Here is a 25,006-nt window from a genome sequence, read left to right as displayed (position 1 = left end):
GGGTTGTTATAAAGCTGGAGGGCATACCAATTGAGACAGGTGAAATAAAAGATACACACAGTTGAATAAAATGACTCCGAATATGTGACACATATGTTCAACACAAAGCCGCCGTAATTAGGTTCGAAATATTTGTATCTAGACTAAATGTAAAGTAAATGTAGGCTACTGTTCGCTTAAGCAAAGACGGAAGCCGAAAAGTTACTTATTTCGTCTCACATCGATACTCTTTGGTAGACGGTCATTGGACCAATCGGCGTGGAGGGGGGCGGAGTCTGTGGCAAATGAACTAGCAGCGAGCTGCGGCGCTGGAGGAGAGCAGCAGAGAGAGAGAGACCGCACACATCCATCATACCTAACACCGTTGATCGGTAAGAACCGTTTTATGCAATAACCTACAACCGGTTCAATCACAAAACCTGCACTGATTTATCTGAATGACACTATAGGATAACAAACCTTAACTGCTCCGCTTTTGCGAGATAAAACAAAGATTTCTGAGTGTGTCCATTGAATTGTTTTTTCTTTGAAAGGTGTAGGAATGTATTGGTGTAATAGGGATTTTTATGGTATGGTGTAAAGGGATTATGATGCTACAATCAACATGTGTAGGCTTTTAGTAAGGGCGCGGGTGGAAACGCACATTGGAGCCCCACATATTTCTTCAAGCCTATATTGAGCCGTTACCCGTGTGTTAACCACCCAATGCTATTTCATTTTTCTCGGTGGTCTTTGATTGCAATGCTTGTTTTTGTTGTTCTTGTTGTTGTTCTCACTGAAAACAAGCTCAGGCATTGCAGTGTTGTTCTTGTCCTTGAAATACGGGCAAAGGCGCAGTGAGTGAGTGAGTGTGTGTGAATTAACGAGGCAGATAGTAGCCTGGTCCTACCCTATCCGCACCCCCCACACACACTCACACGCACTCACCACTTGTTATTCCTTCATGCAGGTCTGTGTATGTTTGTGTTCATGGTGGTTTTGGTGAAAATATGTTGCCAACAGAACCGGCAGAATCAGCTTGTAGAAACAAAATCTTTGGTAATTCAAAGCTGGAATATTATGATGGAGCCTATTTATACACGACACTGCACCTCTGGTTAAATCATATTCATTGTCATAGTGATACCATGTGTGTGTGTGTGTGTGTGCTGAAGGGGGGGGGGGGGACACATCAATAATAGCTTAAACAATTCAGTGTTGCTTCCTCTCTTGTCTCTTTCTCTCAATCCACCTATGATCTCTTTGTCTCTGCAACTAAGATAATGACCTCCCTAATCCTCATTTAGGCCTGTAGTTCTGCTCCACATTCAGGAAGGCAGCATCCCTTCAGGCATAATCTCAATGAATTAATTCCATATGGAGCCAAATCACAAAATCTCTATAAAGCCTGCTGTTTCCTATGCCTTGCTTTGGTGTGTGTGTGTGTGTGTGTGTGTGTGTGTGTGTGTGTGTGTGTGTGTGTGTGTGTGTGTGTGTGTGTGTGTGTGTGTGTGTGTGTGTGTGTGTGTGTGTGTGTGTGTGTGCGTGCATTAATTGCATTTCAATAATTAAATCAGCCTAGCGAAAACAAAATGAGGGGAGGGAAAAGCAACTGGCTGTGTCTGAACACTTCCAAGCATAACCTTGTGTGTGTGTGTGTGTGTGTGTGTGTGTGTGTGTGTGTGTGTGTGTGTGTGTGTGTGTGTGTGTGTGTGTGTGTGTGTGTGTGTGTGTGTGTACGCAGGAGTGTTGATGTTTTTCGGTCAGTTACGTATTCTGCTGTGAGAACAAGAGGACATTTGCAATAAATACTGCGGTAGACTAGATACATCATCTCAGGCTAGAATGAAACCTGATATCTGCTGCAGCATGAAGTGAGAGTAAAGAAATCAAATATATAATCTTTCTTTGTCCTGAAATACATTTATTGCGCACACTGAATTTAAATTGACTCAAAATGCAGGAAAGATAAAGGCCGTCAGTGATCAGCATGAAAAACTGCTTGTTTGCCATCCAGAAATGGAATTCGTGTGAGAAATATCACGACAGTTCAACGTATATATCACATTTGCCGTATGATCAAAAACATAAGAACGGTGGGTGAATTCAGCATCTTTTTATTTGGCGTTTGTTCTGCTGTTCCCTTCACTTTCTAAATGAACACACACCTGCACATCCACACTCAGGCAGCCGGTTTGTCGCTCCGTACATTCTGCTGCAGCAAAGACACGAGGGATTAGTTCATACACCTGTCCAGATAGGAGGATGCGAGCAGAGAGAGAGACGCAGAGAGAAAGAGGTCAGGAGTTACATCAGGGAGTTGCAGGGAGGACATCTAAAGAATGGAAATGAATCGTTCATTTGAATTAATATTAAGTAGTTAATATCTCAAATGCAATACATCCAAATTGGAAAAAAGCATTGGATGTATACCATCAGAAAAGAGACCATCCAAAAAGAATTACCTTTTAACATCTCAAAATAATTAATTTCAAATAGTACATGCTTTTCTTTTCTTTTTTGCCAATGGTGAACATTTCATTTCTCTACAAATCTCTAAACAAGATTGTCCACATTTAAGGGAGATTTACTGCCATTTCACAGCAGGCGTTTCAACCTTTTACAGTCTTTCCAGCTCACATCAACTCATGGTGCACACACACGCGCACGCACACGCACGCACACACACGGACCCTGGAATCGATCCGACCAATCGATCGGTGGATTGGTGAGGAGTGGGCTGACGGACAGAGACAGATCTCTCAGAGGAGGACAGTAAAACGGTTGCAGTGATTTGGTAATACCCATGTTTTTCCCCTGTCGCTCAAACCCCGCGGCTCAAATACCAAATCAATTTGAATTATTCTCCTAATTGTGTCTCTTGTCTCTCTCGGCCTCTTCTCAATTTGCACACCTGTTCGCTATAGCTAACCCCTCCACCCGCCGATGAGAGCCAAATGATCACGGTGCGGTTTGTGAGCGATTCAAACACCCTTATCATCGCCCTGCTGTCTTTCTGCCATCACTTCTTATTCAGCATCGCTTGCCTTGTCTCCCCTTCTTACCTCTGTTACCCCCCTCCCAACACACGCGCACACACACACACATGCACACGTTTCCTCCACAGGACTGGTTGGTAGTGACCTTTCCTGTGCTCCTGTGTCTCCCTGGTCTTTAGTCCATTTGAAAAAAACCCCTCCAGTCTTTTCACTTTTACCATTGACCCCAAATAGAGGCCGATCCAATTACAGCTCAAACCTCCGAACAGCACTCCCACAGCGCCGTGTGTGTGTGTGTGTGTGTGTGTGTGTGTGTGTGTGTGTGTGTGTGTGTGTGTGTGTGTGTGTGTGTGTGTGTGTGTGTGTGTGTGTGTGTGTGTGTGTGTGTGTGTGTGTGTGTGTGTGTGTGTGTGTGTGTTTTTTTTCTGACATAGGAAAAGAAAAGGGACACTGTTGAGTGTGTCTTGGCAGAGCCGGTCAACCATCTTGCCGTTGCCATGCAGGGGGCCGTTAGATATCGCTGGCTCTGAATCAAAGCCGGTATCTGCGTGTGAGCTGCCTCTATTCAGCTTTTTTAGTGCACTTCCTGTCTCCGTCTATCTTTATTTGCGTCTTCAACTATCTTTTTTTTTAACCAAATGTCCTACACACACATCTTCCTTGTTTTTGTTGGTTTGCTACGCGTGAGGGAATTGAAATCATTGAATTGGACACTTAAAAAAATGACATGCTGTAAATCACCCTTAAGTTGTAGTTGAGATATTGTCTACTTTATAAGATGGTACCCAGTGTTTCCCTCCGATTGTACTGTCCAATAGAATGTAATCTGTCAGAAACCTGCTGGTATTTGCACGAAAACGTAACGAATCTGAACTAATGTTAGCTGTGAGGTGAATTATTTACAGTATAGCTGGCATGTGAATAACTATTGTCAGTTTATTTAGCCTCGGCTTTTGATTCCTGAAGTGCCGCCTCCACCAATGTCAAAAGTTGCACTGTCGACAACACGGTCCCGGTATATAGTCCTTCATCACCGGAGACCTTTTGATGTGTCACAGTAGAAAAACAGCCCAAGTGTAAATACTAAAAGGAATCACTGGTTGAATTAGAGGCTTGTTAATGCAACGCGGCGAAATTAGGCTCCATCTTTCACGGTGACACTAAAAAAATGACAGTCTGCAGTTTTAAAATTACAGTCACATTGGCTCTGCAGACACATAGATGGCCGAGTTTAATGTTGTTTTGATCTTCAGGCTTATTTGCTCGTGAAACTGCTGTTACATGTTATCCTAGGATTTATGGTTTAATTAGAAATAAATTCAATGAAGTTTATTCCCGGACACATTGCATTTTATATTTGAATTATGAATAAAAAATGACATGAAACACCTGAGTGAACAGGCTGGTAGTAATTGCTGCTTTGGGGGGGGGAGTGGTTGCACACTGAGGGTTTTGTATTAAATGATGAACATTCATGTAACACATTGTAACTTCCACAAACTGATGTTGAAGTGGTTGTTAATTTACCTTTTAAAATGGCACAGTGGTGGATCTTTTTCTGTCAATACCCTTAATAATTAACTTATAATTTATTCAAATTTAAATTCTGGTTATTCTTCAGGATTTTGAGATTCTACCTTTTGCGGGTACTGTCATAGATTGTCTCATCTATTACCGCTACACAGCAGGGTTAATACAAACACAACTGTTGCACTCTTCTTCTTCTTTTTTCTCTCCAGATGAGATAGAGTTGCTACAGTAGGTGCAAATAAGGGGCGAGAGCAGAATGGACATCTTGATTGATGAATTGTATTCACTTTATTCGACACAGTAATGGAAGTCCCCAGCCGGCCACAGGGGTTTAATGCTTCCTCTCTCCGACACTGTAATGGAGTTAAGGACTCTACCCAGTGGTGGCTTTATTTCTGCGTCACGTGTGGAAGTCTTCTGCCCCGCCTTGGGAGTCTTCACATCAGCGGGTGAGCAAATAGGTGGGAGACTGGTGTCTAATCAAACTGGTGGAAAAGTGAGACATTCTGAGACGTGTGTCTCTTCTTGCATTCATCTCAGTTCAAAACCAGAACAATATGTAGAACACGGCCGCTCTGGCGCCTCCAAGGAAAACTTGAAACTCATGAATGATAATCAGACTCCATTCTCTCTGAACTGAAAAAAAAGCCCTTTTATAAGTTCGACATCTTCATGGTGAAAATCGTGCCAGTGTCCATCGCAGAAATTCAAGGTTTTTTCGAGAACAGAGATAATCACAGACGTCATTCTCTGCAGATCGTTCCCAGATTGATAGGCCTGCATTTTATGGGACGCCAGCATTTTCACAGAATTGATCAAAGGGCCTTTGAGCTTCGACCGTTTGGAAGTGTACTTAGAGCCGAAGTGAACCAGTGTGCAGAGATTTGAGCTGGAGCAGAGAAGTGGGTTAAAGGGGGGGAAGATACTGTTTGGGGACTTTGCTGCAGCTCCATTGTGATCCCTTCCAGAGGGAAGAAGAAGAAGAAGAAGAAGAGCAGGATCTCACCTTGTTTTTGCAGAATGTGTGTGTGTGTGTGTGTACCAGACAATGTCAGAGAGTGCAACTGAGTGACACAACTGGAGCTGGCGTGAACAGTTATTGCAAAGAGAGGCGTTAGAAAGGAAATGCTGAGTAGTGTGTGAAAAGAAAAAGGAAAGATAGTTTATCTGCCTATATGGAAGGAGGAAGATATCTTTGAAGGGTAGAAATTCTCTCTGTCAGCTTGGCAAAACGAAAAAATGTCCATCACTTGCAGTTGCTTTGGTAACCTTGGCTTGGAAGTGTGTGTGGAAATGTGTACTTCAATGTGTGTGTGTGTGTGGATTTGAACCGTGAATGAGGATGTCCATGTTTAATAAATTCCCCCGGCCTCCGAAGCGTGGCGTCTCAAGGTGTTGGGTTTAAATGGCAGTAAGGATTAACGTGCATGCTGTGGATTTGGGTGACGTCACGTTTTAATTGTGGAAATGTCAACTGCCGATCTATTCTACCTGAGAATTAGGATTACACGGAGAGATTAGAAGATGCTTTTTATTTTTTTTTTTGAAAGGCCAGTGAGTTTAATTGCACGGAATTAATCAAGTTGTCAGGATTAAACTCTTGCAATTTAAACCATGAGCGATTTTTCTTTTAGTCACGAGAGAACGTTTTATAGCTGGGTGTTGGGTTTCCCTGCTTACCTGCGAGGCGTGCTGGGAACCACCTGAGCAGACTGGAGCCAAAGTTGGGCTCGTACAGTCATCGATGGCCAAAGCGCAAATGTGTGGGATCCTCTTGCAGACAACTCAAAAAGGTCAGAACGGTGTCACCGTTACAAGTAATAGCCAGCCACCCATGGTGTTATGAACCACTCACACTCGCACACAGACACACACACACAGTTGCACACACAATAATGGAGCACACTACTTTCCCTGGCTTAACTGCATGGCTGGGTCTTTCCTTACAGAAAGCAGGGCGGTCTGTCTCAGAGAAGTTCAGCTCCCACAGCTCGGGAAGGTCAGGAACATTACCTCCATTTACATCTCTGCCAGCCCCCCCCCCCCCCCCCCCCTCACTCTCTCTGGACCTCTCTCGCTCTGTCTTCAGTGACGCACGACATGTGAGAGCAGGTGAACACACGTGAGACGCTAACAGTTTATCAACTTGTCAAACACCAGGTTTGTGCCTTCGGGTGTCATTTAATAGTTTTTTTGTTGCTAAAATCTGTTGCCAGTTCTGCATCATTAATGCATCAAGGCTGTTCCCAAGGCTTTAAAGCACAACTTCTGCCCCGTTGATGGGCCGCCCTGCTATGGAATGACTCCTATCTAACTTAGTATATGATCAAATTAAATTAAATATTAAGTCGCAAAGTGTCATGCGACTCCTCTCCCAGTGAGAATTAAATGGATTTCCATTTGCTGACTCAACTGGATGCAAATCCAGCTGGCAGTTTGGTTCAATGGCGTTCTTGTCATAAAGCGGTTTGTCCGAATATGTATAGATGGAGCGCAAACGAGATGAAAGGCTGACTGTCTGTTTGGAAGGACATAAAGTGGAAGTGACGTGTGGCGATGCGTGTTTATTGCAGGAGAACGAGGGATGTAACCTCAAGATGTAACCTCAAATCTTACGACCTAGATGCATGTCATTGTAAAATGAAGCCAGGGCTGTCCGGCTCCGGCCACTTACTCGGTATGTGTTGCTTTATTTCAGGACAAGGCTGTGGCAGTAGTCTATATATTTGAGTTATTGTAAACAAATCACAGAAGACCAGAACTAACAATGACAAAAACCAAAGCCCCTCTGGTTCCTTAAAAGATGACTCATCAATCTATAGGTATTTGTCGTGAGTATTTACAACAGGAGGTGGTTTGTGTGAGATTGAATCAAAAGAAACGACAGTGCCCGTGTTCATGGGTTTGGATGTGTGGATGTATTTTGATAGTTTGTTTTTCGGGGTCTATGACACAGAGGAATACGCTTTGGCTACATAGACACAGGATCACACGAGGATCACTTCATTGTTGGGTTTTGGTCTTTTCATTGAATTCGTTGACAATGAGGAAAAACATTGAATATCACCAGACAAATCCTTTTTAATGGATTTGACATGACTGCATCCCCTCAGGCTTCATTTTGGAGGGGAACGTTGTTTGTCACATGCCACAGCACAGCAATGGAAAGAACGGTACACAACAGGATGGGTCACCAACTCTCTGTGGCTGCGGCCCATTGGTGTTGTTGACACACAGGTGCATTGTGACCACACCACAGTCCGCCCCCCCCCCTCTCTCTCTCGCTCTCTCTTTATGCTAGGCTATACATATTATTGACTCTGACTTTTTTTTTTTTTTTTAAATCCATTTGACAGCACCAAACAATGTTGCCTGGCAACAGCAGCACCAGAGAGATGGTGCAGTGTGTGTACATTGCTTGTCATTTTATTGTATGAAGCAAGGGAGGGTTAAAGAGACTGAAAAAGGTCTATAAGTAGAGCAGTGAGCGGTATAGGAGGGAGTTGGTGATGATAGATAGCGTGTGGATGAGAGGGACAGACAGAAGGAGAGATGAGGGGAAGGATGGAGGATGCAGGAGGGAGGTAAAGGCCGCTTCCTCATCAGTCATTCTGTGCGGACAGGAACTCGCCCATTCACATTCAAAGGCTCAAACGCACACAGAGAGCGAGAGACGACTTTGCAGGAAGGAAGCTTATTTAACTCAAGATGATAAGAATGGTCATACAATATGTATGAGCTCATTTAGATGTAGTCTGAACAGCAGTGGTGACTGCAGGCAGCAGTACACTTGTAGTTACCGCACATTCTTGTTGACTATCTCACAGCCTCCTCTCTCTCTCTCTCTCTCTCTCTCTCTCTCTCTCTCTCTCTCTCTCTCTCTCCTTCTGTCTGTTATTTCTGTGCATAACTGCTTCTGCCCCTTTTCCCCTCTGTCCTTTCCGTTCTACCTCTTCCCTGACCCACTGCCCTTTCATCTGAATTCATTTGAATCCGTAACGATTTTCTTTTTTCTCTTTAATCTCTCTCATTTTACCCTTCTCTTTTCATTTTTCAGCACTATCTATTTATCTACTATTTCCAGTATTTAGCACTGTCTTTATCACAAATATAGTGGGGAGTCCTCTTTGTAAGTACACCTGTGCGAACAAGTAGAAATAGTTTTTTCATGAATGCGTTGCTCTTTTGAGCTCACTGTTTAAACTGGCAGAATGTTTGACTGACAGATGTTTCCTCTCGCTCTCTCTCTCGCTTTCTCTCGCTCTTTTTTCTCTCACCCCACATCCCTGCTCTCTCTACTTTCATGTTTTTCTCCATCCCTTCCAAAATCCTCTTGTCCTTCATCTCCTTTTCTCCCTCACACAATAATCTTCTTTCCCCGTATCTCTCTCTCTCTCTCTCCTCCTGCCTCCTTTCTGTAATCCTCTTCTCTCTGCCTTCCCCTCTCTATCCCCTCTGCAATCCTCCTCTCCCCACTTTTTGGCTCCGCCCCTGCCCAAATCATTTTCTCTCTTTCCTCTCATCTTCCCTCCGTCCTCATCTGTCTCCCTTCCTTCTCCACCTTTTTTTGGCTGCCCATTAAATCTCTCCTCTTGTTTCTTTCCATCCAACTCCTTCCGCTGCATACGTCCCTCTTGACTCCAGCTATCCGAGGTCCGTGCTGCGATGTTGATACTGGAAGTTTTCTCACCGCTCCTCCTCCTCGCCATCCTGTTGCCGCGCTACGGTTGCCGGGCGGCGGACATTCCGGAGGACACTACAGCAGAGTTCTCGGTCAGACTGTACCACCGGCTGCAGGCTGCGGGGGACCAGGACAACATCATTTTCTCCCCGCTGAGCGTGGCTGTGGCCCTGGGGATGGTGGAGCTGGGGGCCAGGGGGGCTTCGCTGGAGGAGATACGGCAGGCTGTGGGATTCAGCCACCTGCTGCCAGGTGAGAGACACGTTCGTGAGCAGGTCCACCACGATCAGGATCCGAATCATGAAAGTGAAAAGTCTTTGATGCAAGTGCCTTTTCACTGAATCATATTTGTTGTTGCTTATTTGATTAAAGGCACATGAGCTCAGTTTACTCGTTCGTTTTACTCTTTCTAATGAAAGATGTTATCCTATTGCTTTGTGGTAAGTGTAGGATCCAGTGTTTTTGGGCGCTTGACCCATTGTAAAAGTCATATCAACCCCCCAGCTCTAAGAAATGCAACACTAAATAACGAGCGTACCCCTTAAATATTATATAATAAACTATCTCATTCAACATACACACAAACATGCTGGACATGTGCACGCCCCCACACGTACATAAATAGACACTGCACTGTTTCATTTTCAGAAAAGTAACCAAGAGGCAGATATGGATCGCAGTTAGTAATGTATATGCTCAAACAGTAAACAGCCAGTTGTCATTTCCATCTTAAAAGTTGTTCTGCCTCTTACTATTTCCCAAGGTTTGTTTCATACTGCAAAATGTATACGTTGTTTTAATGACCATGCGTTCCCTCCACCCTTAAAACAGGAACAGAAAGCTGAATGACACGAAAAAAGCTGCTCTGTGAAATGTGACTTAAAATGATAGATGCATACTATATTCCACTAAGATTCAATTCACACTTTGACAGAAGTACTGCACGTTCAGATGGTTTAAATGTTCACCATATGGGCCTCTATTTGAACTTCATAAGATTTGTATTTCTATTGCTGTACTGTTATTTAACTAAAACAGCGCATGGATCTTTTCCACAGCCCTGTGCTCTTTATATACAGCTACATTATGAATGTGTGTGTGTGCCTCCCTCTGTTCTCCAGGCGTGGAGTTCTCTTTGCTCCACAACCTGACAGCGGCGCTGTCGGACGATGACACCCACTACGTGATCAGATTTGCCAACAGCCTTTTCCTGCAGGAGGGCGTCACCTTTAACCCAGAGTTTCTGCATCTGATGCGCAAGTACTTCCGGGCCGATGTGGAAACGGTCGACTTCAGCGAATCGGCGGCAGTGGCCGAGCAGATCAACAACTGGGTGGAAAATCACACTGAGAGTGAGTTGGAGGGGGAGGGAGGAAGAAAGGGAAATATAATACAAAATCTAAATTTATTGAATACATTTCCAACCCTCAGTTGCACAGATCTCCATCTTCATCCTTGTGCACGACTTCATTAGCTGCAGGCCAAATAAAAAACGAATATGGATCCTGACGCACTGCACTAATCACCCCTCCTCCCAGGTAAGATCCGTGAGCTGCTTTCAGCAGACGACTTCAACAGCGTGACCCGCCTGACCCTGGTGAACGCCGTCTACTTCAGGGGCTCCTGGAGAAACCAGTTCCGGCCAGAGAACACCAGAACCTTCTCCTTCAGCAGAGACGACGGCTCTGAAGTCCAGACGCTCATGATGTACCAACAGGGAGACTTCTACTATGGTAGGGATGAGCTGTGTGTGTGTGTGTGTGTGTGTGCGTGTGTGTGTGTGTGTGTCCGTATTTAGAATTGCACTTGTGGCTCTTTTTCTGAAGCCCTTGAATTTCGTTTTTTCCTGAGGTTATTTAAAATGTTCATCTTGGATCTGAAATATTCATATTTTGAGCGTTCTTCCCAGGAAAGACTCCTCTTTTCTGCTCAGTGAGCTCTGCTGCTGAAATCTTCACTGGCACAAACTCCTTTTGATTTCGTACATTTTGGAGGCTATTTTGTTCATGTCATACAATATTAGCGACACTGTGACAGTCTGTGGCAACGTATGTAGTGATACTCTGACAGTCGGCAGAACAAACAACGCTGCGTTTCCTTTTGTTTCCTTTTGTATTTCTTTTGGTTTTTCTGCCACTTCACACACACCCTTTTTTTATTAATATCTGCTTAGATTTAGGACAGGACATCTTTTTGTCCAATGTTGTGCTGATTATCAATCATTTTGAGTAATTTTAGAGTCACTGTGAATTTCCAAAATCTTTCTGAAAAGACCTTTTGCTTCTTTCCATTTTTAATATTTGATCATTCAATTTTCTACAAACGGCATGCACGCTGGGACACGCAGCTTTGTTTCAATAGGTCAAAGGACTGAAACAATAACTTATTGTATTATTTTACATCGGGCTGCAACTAATTGTTGTTTACTCGATTAAAAAAGCAGAAGATCCTCACATTTGAAATGCAGGAATATTTGCAATTTTGGCTAAATCAATTATTTCAATGTGTTTTTTAATGCGTTGTTGATTTGGGGTTATTATGATGTAGCCAACACATATATTGTACACTGTCTGGGTTTACTGTCTGAGTAAGTGCTGTCTTAAAAAACACTTTCAGGGTTATAAAATCAAAGTCACAATCTGGCTGCTGTGAGTTGGGAGCACTTTTATACTTTGCGGTCTTTGGTGTTGTGCCAGCACTGTGAGGTGTAAGACCAGTTTGTACTGGAGTCCTGCAGGTTGGCTATAATACATCTGACTGACTCCAGTCTGTCTTTTCTGCATCCAGTCTTTTTTTCTTTTTGTTTGATGTACTGCCAAAGACGGTTACATCATGCTTCTTACTGCACTGCTACTGAAGTTGGCGCGTTTGAGTTATTTTGGTGCAGTCTGTATGTGTGTAGTGAGATTGCACTTTCATACATCTACTTTCACAGGGTGCACACATTCTCACACTCCCAGGATCAAGGAGTGTGTGTGTGTGTGTGTGTGTGTGTGTGTGTGTGTGTGTGTGTGTGTGCGTGTGTGCGTGTGTGTGGGTGCGCGTGCGCGCTGCAGAACAGGGACAGGTCCTCGGGGAGAAGTCTGATTTTGCCTTCTCATTTTGAAGCCCAATCATGTTGGTTGAGTAAAATGTTTTGGGAAGCCACACCCCGCTCTCTGCTGCAAAGATGCCTCACTCTGCATTCGCAGCCGCTACCCAGAATGCTCCATGTTGGTTGATGAAAGATGATACGTCTTTTTGTTGTAATTTTCCCTTTTTAAAGCAGCTTCAAAAGAAAAGAAATAATGTGCCAAAATTGATATAACGTCTGGTTAATTGCTCTGTAATCTCCATCTCGCACTGCAAATACCTAAGTAAGTGAGATCAGCTTATATTTAGAGTTAAGATCTAGTTGTTTTGAGTGCAAAAGGATTATCTCATCCTGACTAAGAAATACTGTCTCTCTTAATTCAAGTAAACCTTTGTTGGCTTATCTTGATGAGATTTTTTTTTTTGATGGGCTTTGTTTAATTACATACAAGGGACATGTCTCCTAATGATCCGTCTCAGGACTGAAGATATCACTCTCTCCGCCTTTGTAGCGCATCTGTGAGAAGATATCAGCACTTACAGATGTTCATGTGCGTAATCACATGCGTTTCTCTGTGGACATGTGTGTGTGTGTGTGTGTGTGTGTGTGTGTGTGTGTATATGCAAGGATGTCTTTTTTCCCCCCTAGATCCCAGATTGGTTTACAGGGTTTTATTTCATGCCTGAAGACAGTTCAGTGCATGATTGTGTAGGAAAAAAAGGGGCATTGCACAAAAAAACCCCACAAGATCCTTTCCTGCTTTCTACACACAGAATGTATACAATCCATTTCCGCACCAAGTGAAGCTAAAGCTTTTCATTGAAGCGTCAGTGGTTTTTAATTAGTGGATAAGGGGAATGACCACACGCGATGGGATCAATACAGTGGATCAATGTGCTCTGCTCCTCCCTTCAGCGAGGTGCACAAACCCATTGCATGAAGCACCAATACGTGTGTGTGTTCGTGGTGTCTTTTAACGCCTTCATTTGCGCATGTTTCCTCCCCACCAGGTGAGTTCAGCGATGGCACACAGGAAGCTGGCGGCGTGTACCAGGTGTTGGAGATGCCCTATGAGGGGGAGGACATGTCCATGATGATCGTTCTGCCTCGGCAGGAGGTGCCGCTGGCTTCCCTGGAGCCCATCATCAAAGCGCCACTGCTGGAGGAGTGGGCTAACAATGTCAAACGGCAGAAGGTGGAAGTCTACCTCCCCAGGTGTGAAGTCACACGCTGCTACACAATGTCTTCCGTTTGTGACGTCACTGTGCTTCACGCGTTTTTGTTTTTGTACCCAATTTACCTCAACATGCCTTGTTTACTTGTGCATCAACTACCTACACTACAGTGACATCGTGTTGTTGTGGTTGACACATTACATTTCCCAGAATACAAAGCTCCTCGAGAATGTCCCTGCAGTAATTGCCGTTTTCAATTTAGTCAGAGGAAGGAGCCATAATAACGCCGGCAATATTTATTTTTCTCCTTTTAAATTGCATCCTCCCTCATTGGAACTCTATGATTGCTTTATTGATGATGACGGGAAATGGCAGTTCTTTTTATATTAGGGTATACTACAAACATTAAAGATAGAGTAACTGTCTACCCGTACTGCAAATACGTGAGAAAGACATCATGTATTTTACATTTAGCTAGTTACAATGCGTATGTAGAAATGTTATTTTATGAAATCTTACACGCTCACTTTTTCCTTTTAAACACAGTGACGGATATACAAGCACTGTAGGCATGCATGCGGTGTGATGACGACCTTTGTATATTTTAGCTAATTCCACCGTGGCAAAATACAAGAAAATGCTCAGTATGATTTTATGTCCATCCACTTAATCTGGATCTGACTTTCTTAAATTGTAATCAGATTCTTTGAACCTCTGTTCAGGTTCAAAGTGGAGCAGAAGATCGACCTGAAGAGCACTCTGCAGGAGCTAGGAATAAAGAACATCTTCACCAACGACGCTGATCTCTCCGCCATGACAGGTAACACCACACTGTATGGAAAACCAGACTGCGGTCCTTCATTCTTTGGTACTTGCTGTTAAGTGAAGGGTTATTGAGATCACCTGTGCAAGGTGTGGGGACTGGCTCCTAACTAAGATCAGCGCTCTTTCTTTAGGGCTTAAGAAAGATGGAGAGCTGAACTCTCGAGGCATTTTAACTTTTCAGATTGAGGAAGATTTTGAGCGTTCTGAAACATAGCTGGAGGGGATCTTAAAGAACAAGAAACTTTCTTTATACACAGCTCCTTATGATCGAAGAGGCTTTTTTTCATGATTGTGAAAACACTTGTGAGATATCTTTCTCCCAGTAAATAGTTCTGTATTATGGCTTCTTCCCGATCAGCTTAAATCTGGAGAATTGGTACCGCCACAACACACAGACACAGGTTATTCTATAAAACACATAGAGGCACAACTGAAAGGAGAAATAAACTCCTAGAAGGGTTCAGCATGAGAAGTTGATTCCATTTCTGCTTCTTGGCTGCGGTGAAGTTGCCTCAGGTACTTTCTCAGGTAACCAAGGTAACTGGCACCGAGTGGGCAGGTCAGAGCTGTCACATCATCCGGTAAAAATAGATCCAGCGAGAGAGAGAGAGAGAGACAGACGTATACATGCTGCAGAGGCTGAGCAGTAGCGAGACATACATATTTTATCTGAAGTAAAACTATTAATTAAAATGCTCTGGTATATATAGTGATGGTGTGTGTGTGTGTGTGTGTGTGTGTGCAACAGATGGTAAGGACCTGTACATTGGGAAGGCCGTGCAGAAGGCTTACCTGGATGTGACAGAGGAGGGGGCCGAAGGAGCCGTCGGGTCAGGTAGACTTCATCTTTTGTTCGTCGTCATAATCGCCCTCATCAGTAACATTGCCACACATTGCACTTTCTTAGTATGAATGGGTCTCTACGGCAACATCAGGATCACTAAACACTGCCCCCGTCTGTCAGAAAATAACTGTGTTCTCGCTCTCTCTCTCTCAGGTATGATCGCTCTGACCAGGACTCTGGTGCTGTATCCACAGGTCATGGCTGATCACCCGTTCTTCTTTGTCATCAGAAACCGGAGGACAGGTATGTGCGTCTCTGTGCACGTAAATGTGCCTCTGATATGCAGTATGTGTGTTGTGGTCTGACTTTCTATCCGCCCCCCCCCCCCCTTTCCTCAGGGTCCATCCTCTTCATGGGCAGGGTCATGACCCCCGAAGTCATCGAGCCCAACGACCATGACTTTGACTCCATGTAACCGCCGCGTGAGCTCGCTCGAGATCCTGACGTCATAAGTGCTACCTATCCTCTATCGCCATCTTCAGCTGTGTTTTATACTCTTCAGTAATACAAAAAATATATACAAACTGAATATTATACGATATATTATATATTGAAATATGACATAGGACATATGATGTGTTTTGATACTGGACGCTTTAAACTCCTGGATACAGACATGCAGGGCAAGGAAGTTGTACATATTCTCTGGTGTATGGTCTGTATATGAGAATGACGAGGAGGAGAAGAAGAACACATGATATGTAATCCACGCACAACCCCTTTAAGTTCAGCAGCTTCTCGCTCACTTACACCCACACACACACACACAAACTGTTTTCTCTCTACTTCTGAAATATTTACTCTTTCTTACTCCAGATACAGTATGTGCACAATGTAGGTTTCACACTTTAATCATATCCCTGTACATTTGACATTGTGTTCTGTAATATATATATATATATATATATATATATATATATATATATATATATATATACTCAGTATTTATTGCAGAATAAACATGTGCAAACATCTTGTCCCACCACAATGAATCTTAGTAGTATATCTGTTCCAGACAGTGTTCTAGTCATTTTCTTTACACTGTAGGCACATGGCTAAACTGCTGATGAACTAACACGCCTTATCATATCTGAGCGGTTGATTAAGGCCCAGCCGGGCATCTCACAGGTGAGCAGGGGAGACTGCGTAACTAAGGCGGGTTGCTATAGAGACGGAGTGGAGCATGCAGGCGCACTGAGAAAGATCTGCTGCACTGTTCTGGATGTACATACAGGGAGAAACCGTTAACACCAGCTGTATTCAGTCTTTTACTCAATAAAAACATGAATGTGTTCCCATTAAAGAAAGACTGTGTGCCTCTCTGTGCATGGAGATTATTGTATGTGGTTAATGGTTCTAAATAGATTACTAAATAGTATTTTAAAGGGCAGTGCAGTTTAGGCCTTTTACTCTGAATGCTTACAGCTAATACACCTTTCAGGTTGAATGACAGATTTGCTGGGATTTTATGAAACCTGTTTATAAAAAGGCCATTATATATTCTGTGCCGGAATATATCATGGACTTGATATAAGGTTGGCTGTTTTAGTTGAAGAGACAGCCTTAGGGCAGAAGTTGGCTGTTCAACCGTAACCTCAGCTTCCCAGGGCAGACAATATCCTGCCCAGGCATCTCGGAGTGGTTTCAGGCCTGTGGCATCACCTACCACTCACACACACACACAAGGAAACAGATATCACTAGGCCAGACAAGGATATACTGTGACCAAGGACAAATGACACACGCATGTTGATTGTGATAAATGTCACTCCATAAGGAAGACTGAATAAAAGAAAATCAGTTTATTAATTCATTTGAATTTTTTTCCCTATTTAGGTAGTATTCTGTCTTGATCTCATAGGTAAATAAAAGCATCATGAACATGAACATGTAAGGCAGCTTTATCTGCTGAGTGTAATATGCCCAACAGTGAGCAATAATAGAGTACAACAAAAACAAGAGAGTCCAAATAAGAAAATGATTCAATTAGGCTATAAACAGTGTATTTAGTATTAAGATTTATTCAATGTTATGAACACAGTTTACATAGCAATCTATTAATACCTGCCTGTGCTATCCGTAACTCATAACTGTATTGGCAGTAGAGTGACAGTTACTTATGTATGTTGTTTATGTGTATGTATTTTTAATGCTCGACATTAAAGAGTAATCTCATGAAGGAAACAGTTGTCACAACCGACACACCTACTGCTGTCTGCTTGGCACTGACACTGATAGTAATATATCAGGAAATAAGCCGAGATAATTACATCCGTAACAGATGTTCCCTGTCTGCCATTATATGAGCGTCTGTGCTGTGGGATAAATAAGAATACCACCAAAAAAAACAGCACACAAAGATGCTTTGATGAATTCAATTTGACGCTTTGTGAAAGCCGCCATCCTTATCTTCAGTCGGTGTTTAAAGAACACCAATTATGTACGACACGACTGTCACACAAGATGAAACGGATCGGAAAAGAACAACACAAGTGGAATTCTTTCAACAATTAACAGCAAAAGCTGATATACACTATAGTTGATTGCAAATGATAACAAACTCAGTCTTCAAATAACCAGCGAAGGCAATGCTTAACACAAGTTAGTACGATGTCAGAGGGAATCATTGCCACAGTCCCCTGTAGTACCAGGGGTTTTCATTCACCTGAAATATCAAACAGCTTTTCATCTCCTCGTGTTCAGTGCCGCAATATCTTGAACACAACGAGCTGCATTGTAGAGGAAGGACAGGTGTAGGGAGTTATCGTCTAAATGACTTTCATCAGCTGGTAACGCTGGTTATCCCTGGAGCATCCCTCCTCCTCCTCCGCATGACAACATCCAGAAAGAGAAACTACAGCACAAAAAACAAAAACAAGGAGAAACAAACTACTGCAGTGCATTAATGTGTCACTAATTTATTCATTTCTTATTTGTGGTGAGAGGATTTTGCGTTCAGGACTTTTGAACATTGTGGTATTATACTTGAGTACAGATTTCTGTATTTTCCCACCACTGATCCCCTCATTCCCACACGTGTTCTTTGAAAGTCAGTCTATAACCATGGCAAGCATTTTCACACCCAAGTTAGTGTTTACAGAATATAATGGAATAAATCAAATGCCAACAAGATGAACAAAGGCAATTGTGTTAAGAAGAAGAAGAAGAAGAAGAAGAAGAAGAAGAAGAAGAAGAAGAAGAAGACTAGAAACAGGAGAGGATGGAGAAGGAGACTGCAAGACAGACACGACGGCATAAATATTTCTGATGAATTGAGGAAAATAACAGCATATTGTTCCATTATTGTTTGCCACTTGGTCACTTTTGCTCTGAAGATGGACCTACTACATAATTAAAAACAAAAACCTGATGACAAATGCATAAGCTCTCTTTTGCTGTCACACAAATCAAGATGTTTTTTTTTCCCCCTCTGGTCACTTTTGTTTAAGATAATTGAACAGTCAAAGTCAATTCACAAGCTTGGTTGAGTTGTGCAGCAGCGCCTCGTGCCGGTTTCGTTCTTGTATGATACACCTGAACACTGTTGCCAGGCAACCAGCAGCTTATAGCGGTCTCACCTGCAAGCAGCGGGCCCCACACCAGCGTCAGTGTCCCGAGCCAGAGCAGACAGGACGGTTAACTTTCTCTCTGTGAATACTAAAAACTAAATTTAAAAACAGCGGGCTCCATGGGTAACGGCTGCAGTCCAAACCGAGTTGTTCACAATGCGTTAAAGAGGGCCAGGAGAAACTATCACAAGACGATTGGGACATGTCCGAAAGGTAAGACAACGGGAGATATCGTGTTCAGTTTAATTATCAGGCTCAAGAGACCACAGAGGCCGGTTTTACTTCAATATCTCAGCCTTTGACGCTTGCTACAACCTCCAAACATTAATCTTATCTTTTCAATTCGATTTAAAATTACATTTATTCAACTAATATACTGTAGTAAAGTGGCATAGTTTATTAAGCAGTATCAATTATAGAGGCACATATGTGTGTGTCCAATCCCCCGCATACAGCGACTATTCTAAGCTAATATAGCACCTGCTCAGGTGTCCGCTGCTGCCCTGGCAACGGGTCCTAATCTGCATTGTCAGGCCCAGTTCACCGGTAACTCTACCCACTCGGCCGGTGGTCAGGGTTTCAGGACACGCCAGGGCTTACAGGACACGCCAGGGCTTACATTACGAGACGATGGGATAATGTCCTGCATCACCCTCATCTTTCTCTCTCTCTCTCTCTCAGTTCCTCAGGTGTGAACACTCTCAGTGGCAGTTTCCCCAAATCCCACTCCTCCCAGTACTCTGACCTCAGGGTTACACGCACACCTCTCTCTGTGGACCAGAGTCCTGATTCTGGACTTGTATCGACACCTGTGAGTGGCACACACACACACACACACACACACACACACACAATAAGCCAGTAGGCGTTCATTGCTGCTGTCCTCAAGTCATTTGTGCTCCTTGTCCTCCCTTCACGTCTGTAGCTCTGCCTCTGCCATCTTCTTACACTTCTCCTGTGTCCTCCCCCTTTTCTCCTCATGCTTTCGTCTTCCAATCCGTCCTCCCTCTTCACTTTCTCCCCTCTGGACTGAACCTAATATTCTCAGTCTTCGCTCTCTCTATTTCACCCTGAGGCCACTGGCCTCTCGCCCTTAAATTGCTACACGGAATGATGTGTCGCCCTCTTGGACTATTTAATTAAAGAGGAGATGGAAAAATGTCTTATTTCCAAATCCTCCCTATGCAGAGTCATTTACCTGTGGTAAAAAATACTCCATGTATTCATGACTGTGCAAGGCGTATTTCTTCAAATTCAGTTGAAAATGAATGCTGATTTGGGGTTATTTTTATTGCTTGTGTTCATAATGGATGATTCTGTTTTTGAACTCAACCTGCGCATCTTGTCATCAGGTGTTAAATAAATGATAAAAGAGTGAGCTGGTTCAACTACCAGGTAGCATTTATCTTATTTTAAGTAATCGTATCGTAGACAGAATCATCCACATTTTCTATTCTAGTCATTTGCAGCCCAACACGATTTCATCTGTACATCTGACTTGTCTTAATTACCACCTTTCCAACATTTGGAATTGAGAGAGTGCATCAGTCTGTCAAGTGTGTTTTTCTTCTGCACTCCCGTACTTCATCACACTGGAGTAACGAAGACAGTCAACTTGCATGTTACATTAACAATTGTGTTAATTGTGTCTCGGATATATAAAGGAAAGAGACAAAGGATGCGATCTAGGCGAGAAAGGAGGAGGCTGCCATCATCAGATGATACAACTTGAATTGTTCTTCTCAAGCATCAGCCAATCTGAAGGAGAAATAACTGCTTTCACCTTGTTAGCATGTGTAGCAGTATTGGTTCATGGTCTTAAAAATGATTTTGGCCACATAACTGCACGCAAAGGGAATACAGTTTATATTGCGCTAATGGGAAATAGTAGATTAAGCTTTAGTGTGTGTCCTGTTCACTGGTGTCTTCAGCATTATACTGAACGGTCCAAATGTCTCTGCGTATGCATCTCACCCCGCCACAGCTTCACTCGAGGAAAGGCACCGCGGTTCTAGATCAATAGAAGGTGTGTCTGATGGTTCATCCTGCTCTCTGCTTCTCTTTCTGTCAGCTCCCGTCAAGGCGGTTCAGGTTCGTGTCGTGGCATCGCCTGGAGCAGTGTGATGTCACGGGTGACCAGCTGACCTGCCCCAGGGTCAGAGAAGGTCTGCATCAGAGTAAATCACCACTGTGACCTTTGAACTTTCACAGTCCAAAATGCACGCAGCCACAGCAGAAGTCCTTCTGTGTGCTCCGTTTGCTGCAGTAACGTTGGATTAAACGAAACGGAAGGAAGGGAAATGTTGCATAAGAACTTCCTGTGGTATAAAAGAAGAGAGTCCGGTGTTACAACTTGTGCACTGCTGCAATGTGGCTTCTTTGTTTGCGAGTATTTCTTTGGAAAATGTACTCTTTTTTTCGTGGAAGTAAAAAAGAACCATTAATTGGATAGTGGCATTTTATTTTATGCAGCTGCGACTTACCTGCATTAAGCTAATTAACTTCTTTAAGTAGAAGTAATGAACTTCGTTTCATTTAATTTAGTAGATAGTGACAGACATACTACAAAGGATCCCAACCGACAACTGTTAAAACGGCAAGCGGGATTAGGAATCGTTTTCTCACTGAATGGATGATAATGACATGAACATTATCGACTCTTTTTCTTTGACAATGTCATCATGAAAGGGCCATCAGAAGAGGAGCTGCTTCAAAGAGAGGAGGATGACATCTGTTTGGAGAGAGGGAGGAGAAGTAGGAGGAGAGAGGAGGAAGGACAACGATGGGAGGATAGACTGCAAGAGAACTGGGAAAACTGTCTGGTAAGTCAGCAAGCATTGTGTCAGCATATGGCAGAGTATAACAAGCAACAGAATGAATGTTGGGAGTTGGCTGGAGTTGTGACGGAGACGGAGAGATAAAGGCTCTCGCGGTTTCACCACCTGTCTCTTCTCAGGAGTTGAATCTGTCCTACCAGGACTTGGGTGACCCCTTCCAGCAAGAGAACTTCCTGCGGATCCTCCGCCGGTTGATCCGCGTGGAGAAACTACAACTGGTTGACAACTCCCTCACCAACCTGAGTTCCGTACGTCTGCCAAGGTATGAACCGCACTACCCAGGCTGCACCACGACTCCCTCACCTGTAGAACAATGCAGAGTTCACTACACCTCTATGTCTTTGCTGGAGTCGGATGTGAGAGCTGTTCCTTCATCAAAGAAAATGTTATTTTTTTTGTATCAGTAGCCACTAAAAGAAAGCTAAGCTCCATCAGTGCTTCCTTTGATCCAGGTGCAGAATGCTAAACCTGCACCGTAACCACCTGGTGTGTCTGCGCCAGCTGCCAAAGCTCCCGGCGGTGGAGCACCTTTGTCTGTCTGAGAATGCCATCGGCTCCCTGGGGGGACTGGGGGCCCTGGGGAGCAGCCCTCTACGCTCCCTCAACCTCACCCGCAACCCAGTGGCCTTCACTCAGGACTACCGTGCACGGTGAGGAGACACACGGACGGTTAAGGGGGAAGACGAGAAAACGTTTGTGCTTGTCCTTTGATGTCGTGCCCTCTCATTCTGCTTCTGTCTTTGCGCAGTGTTTTCCTCTGTTTGCCAAAGCTCGAGATCCTGGACGGCATCCCAAAGCTGCCAGAAGACTCTCTGCCCACTAGACTACAGTTCCCAGAAACCACCAGGATGTGCAACATTTTGTGACATTCTCTCCATGGACGGATGTGTACGGAGTCAGTTCTCCCGACCCTACAACACTTGACGCGGTGACGAGGCTTCTGCAAAGTACTGGGCAGCAAACGTTGAAGTCGCACTGAAGGTTTCATAGAACTGTTGAAGTTATTCACACAAAGTGTGTCACGTCAGTTGCCGAAAACACACTGACAATGCAGTCACAGGAAATGTAACGGCAATGTGCTACAACGCCATGCAACATCCTTTTTATATGTAGTACCAATTATATACATTCCTATGATTATTAATATCTTTGTGATAGTATTTCTTGTTGGATATCCTATCTACATATTTTGATAATAAATAGAAAATACCATGAAGTCTTCCAGCTGTGTTTTTCATCCATTTTGCTAAACTGACTGTGGTGCAGTACAGAGACTGAACTTTGTCTTTGATGGAGGCATAATCAGATTGCTATACGTGACTCATCTCCACCAGCTCGACATCTCTCAGGACTTTGCTGAGCCGACACATTCGCGCTCCTCTATCTGCTACAGACCGCACCGAACACATAGAGGAGATTGTTTTTCTTCAGATACGATTGTCTCGCTGAGCGGAAACGCACCACACGGGGATCTATAATGTCGATTATCTTTTACAGATTTACGAGTTGATGATCGGTAGTTGTGTCCTTAGTGTCCGTCTGTAATATGTGAGAGGAGTATAACAGGACATCCGCTGTCGAGGCCGATCAAACATTTAGTGACCAGACTCCCTGGGATAATGGCCTATTGTGTCCTCTGACTGACTGGGTAATGACCCATGAGCCTCATGCACCACGGTCTCACACACACACACACACACACACTCACACACACAGTATTCCTCGGTAGCTTCTCACATTAGCACACACATTGATGTGATTTAATTCCCACTGGAAGTGTCTTAGTCCTGTAAAGTGCTTTGGATCAAAGAAAAAACAATGGCGTCCATACTGTCGTACATCAAGCAGTGTTGCCCCCTCCTGTCGGCTGGAGTTGATTTATTCATACATCGCAGCAGCGTATATTCTTTAATAATGGTTTCATTTTCAGCCTGCACCTGAAACATAAACACACTTTGTTATCTGATACCTAAGAACATGAGTATGAAGACTGCAACACGTTCCCTCAAGGGAGCATCCATGCACAATACACACGTCTCAAGTATGAACTGGTGCACGAAAACACACACACACACACACACACACTGCGCTCGCTTTCTCTTCCCTCACAGTAATGTGGAGAAACACAATTTAAGCAGCAGATATCTCTCTAACAAGCCAGGCACAAACTGCCAGTTACGTGCCTCATTGGGATTCGTTTAAGTGTGGAAGATTGTTTGTGCAATTGCGTGTTATATATGTGTGTGTGTGTGGAGATAGAGATAGAACTTAAGACTGCAGCTGATGTGTGAGATCGTTACTGCTGCAGAGACGGTATAATGAGCACGCTGGCTCCTCGTGTACCGCAGGCAGGGTCCGGGCCTAACAAGAGAAGCTGGTCTTCAACTGAGGGGTTTCGAGATGTCATCAATGATCTTTGCTGCCCATGTTGACGCAATGATCTCTTCCGGTATGGCGATGAAATAGGACAGGAGTTTGAGTTGATTTTTCCTATAAAAATGGGCTGAAATATCTGTATATTTTCATAGCTCGGAGCTTCAGCTTTCAAGTCAATCTTGCTCTGGTGTTAAATGGAAGATGTGCGAATTGGTGGCAGTCGTGTGGGCATGCGTCTCAAGATAGACTCCGGCTGTAGGCATCGACATGTTAAGATTACTCATGCCTGGTAATTCACCCATGAAGTGATGAGAGAGAGAGAGAGGAATGTGGGGAATGTGGAGGAGTTATCGCTCTTGTCACTGTAAAATAAATGTGTGCGTCTCCCTGTGGCCGGCTATTAGCACAGTAACGAGACACCTGTTACCCTCGTGCTCCTCCAGCATCCCACAGTTCCTCTGGGGAGATCAACAATCTCACAATAGCAGAGGGATGATGACAGGAAGAAAACAAAAAGAGGGGGGGAGAGAGAAAGAGAGAGAGAGGGAGGAAACTGAGAGAAAGCACACGGACGATGACAGGAAGTGAGAGGCAGAGCAGAAATGGAGGCCGAGAGGAGAAGGGATGATTTGATTGAGTGTGTGTGCCAGGGACAAATGTTTTTTATTAGAGGCAATTGCCTCACTCATGACACGTAAACGCAACAATGGATATTCAGGATTGACACATATTTATGACCATCTTGTCTCTGTTTGAGGATAAACTTGACAGCGGAATTGCACACAGCTCGAGTCAAGTTATGAGCTTTTCTGTAAGTCAAGACTACGTCCAGTCTATTGTATTCGTAATGTCAGGCAACTGGCAACTGGCAGCAACTGGCCCAGATAGCAACTGGGCAACAACAGCAGTGGAGCAGCCCAACAACTTCCTCTGGATCCTTCGAGGGTCTCTGGCAAGCTGCAGGTTGATTAATAATAGAGTTGTGGAGCAGCCGCACAACTCGGAGGTCCCTCCAGCCGATAGAACATCTGTAAGAATATTCAGTTGGGCAGCTTTCACTATTGGAGCCTCGAGTGCTTTTATCATGTTTGTAAAATGTCTTAAGATGGATGCCTTTT

At 43.8% G+C, this 25,006-nt stretch overlaps 1 protein-coding gene across 1 annotated transcript; it reads left to right on the top strand.

Annotated features, from left to right (window-relative positions):
• Window positions 1-270: 270 nt before the first annotated feature.
• Window positions 271-16,372, top strand: serpini1 (serpin peptidase inhibitor, clade I (neuroserpin), member 1). Its single transcript, XM_079271789.1, has 9 exons — window positions 271-371; window positions 9,153-9,441; window positions 10,311-10,541; window positions 10,728-10,922; window positions 13,273-13,477; window positions 14,160-14,257; window positions 15,011-15,097; window positions 15,260-15,349; window positions 15,445-16,372. Exons 2-9 carry the CDS (start codon window positions 9,174-9,176, stop codon window positions 15,519-15,521), a joined length of 1,251 nt encoding a protein of 416 aa, XP_079127915.1. The 5' UTR covers window positions 271-371; window positions 9,153-9,173; the 3' UTR covers window positions 15,522-16,372.
• The last annotated feature ends 8,634 nt before the right edge of the window (window positions 16,373-25,006 follow it).

This window comes from Melanostigma gelatinosum (genome assembly GCF_949748355.1).
Source record: "Melanostigma gelatinosum genome assembly, chromosome: 7".
Lineage (NCBI taxonomy): Eukaryota > Metazoa > Chordata > Actinopteri > Perciformes > Zoarcidae > Melanostigma > Melanostigma gelatinosum.
This window is presented reverse-complemented; position numbering and strand designations above follow the sequence as displayed.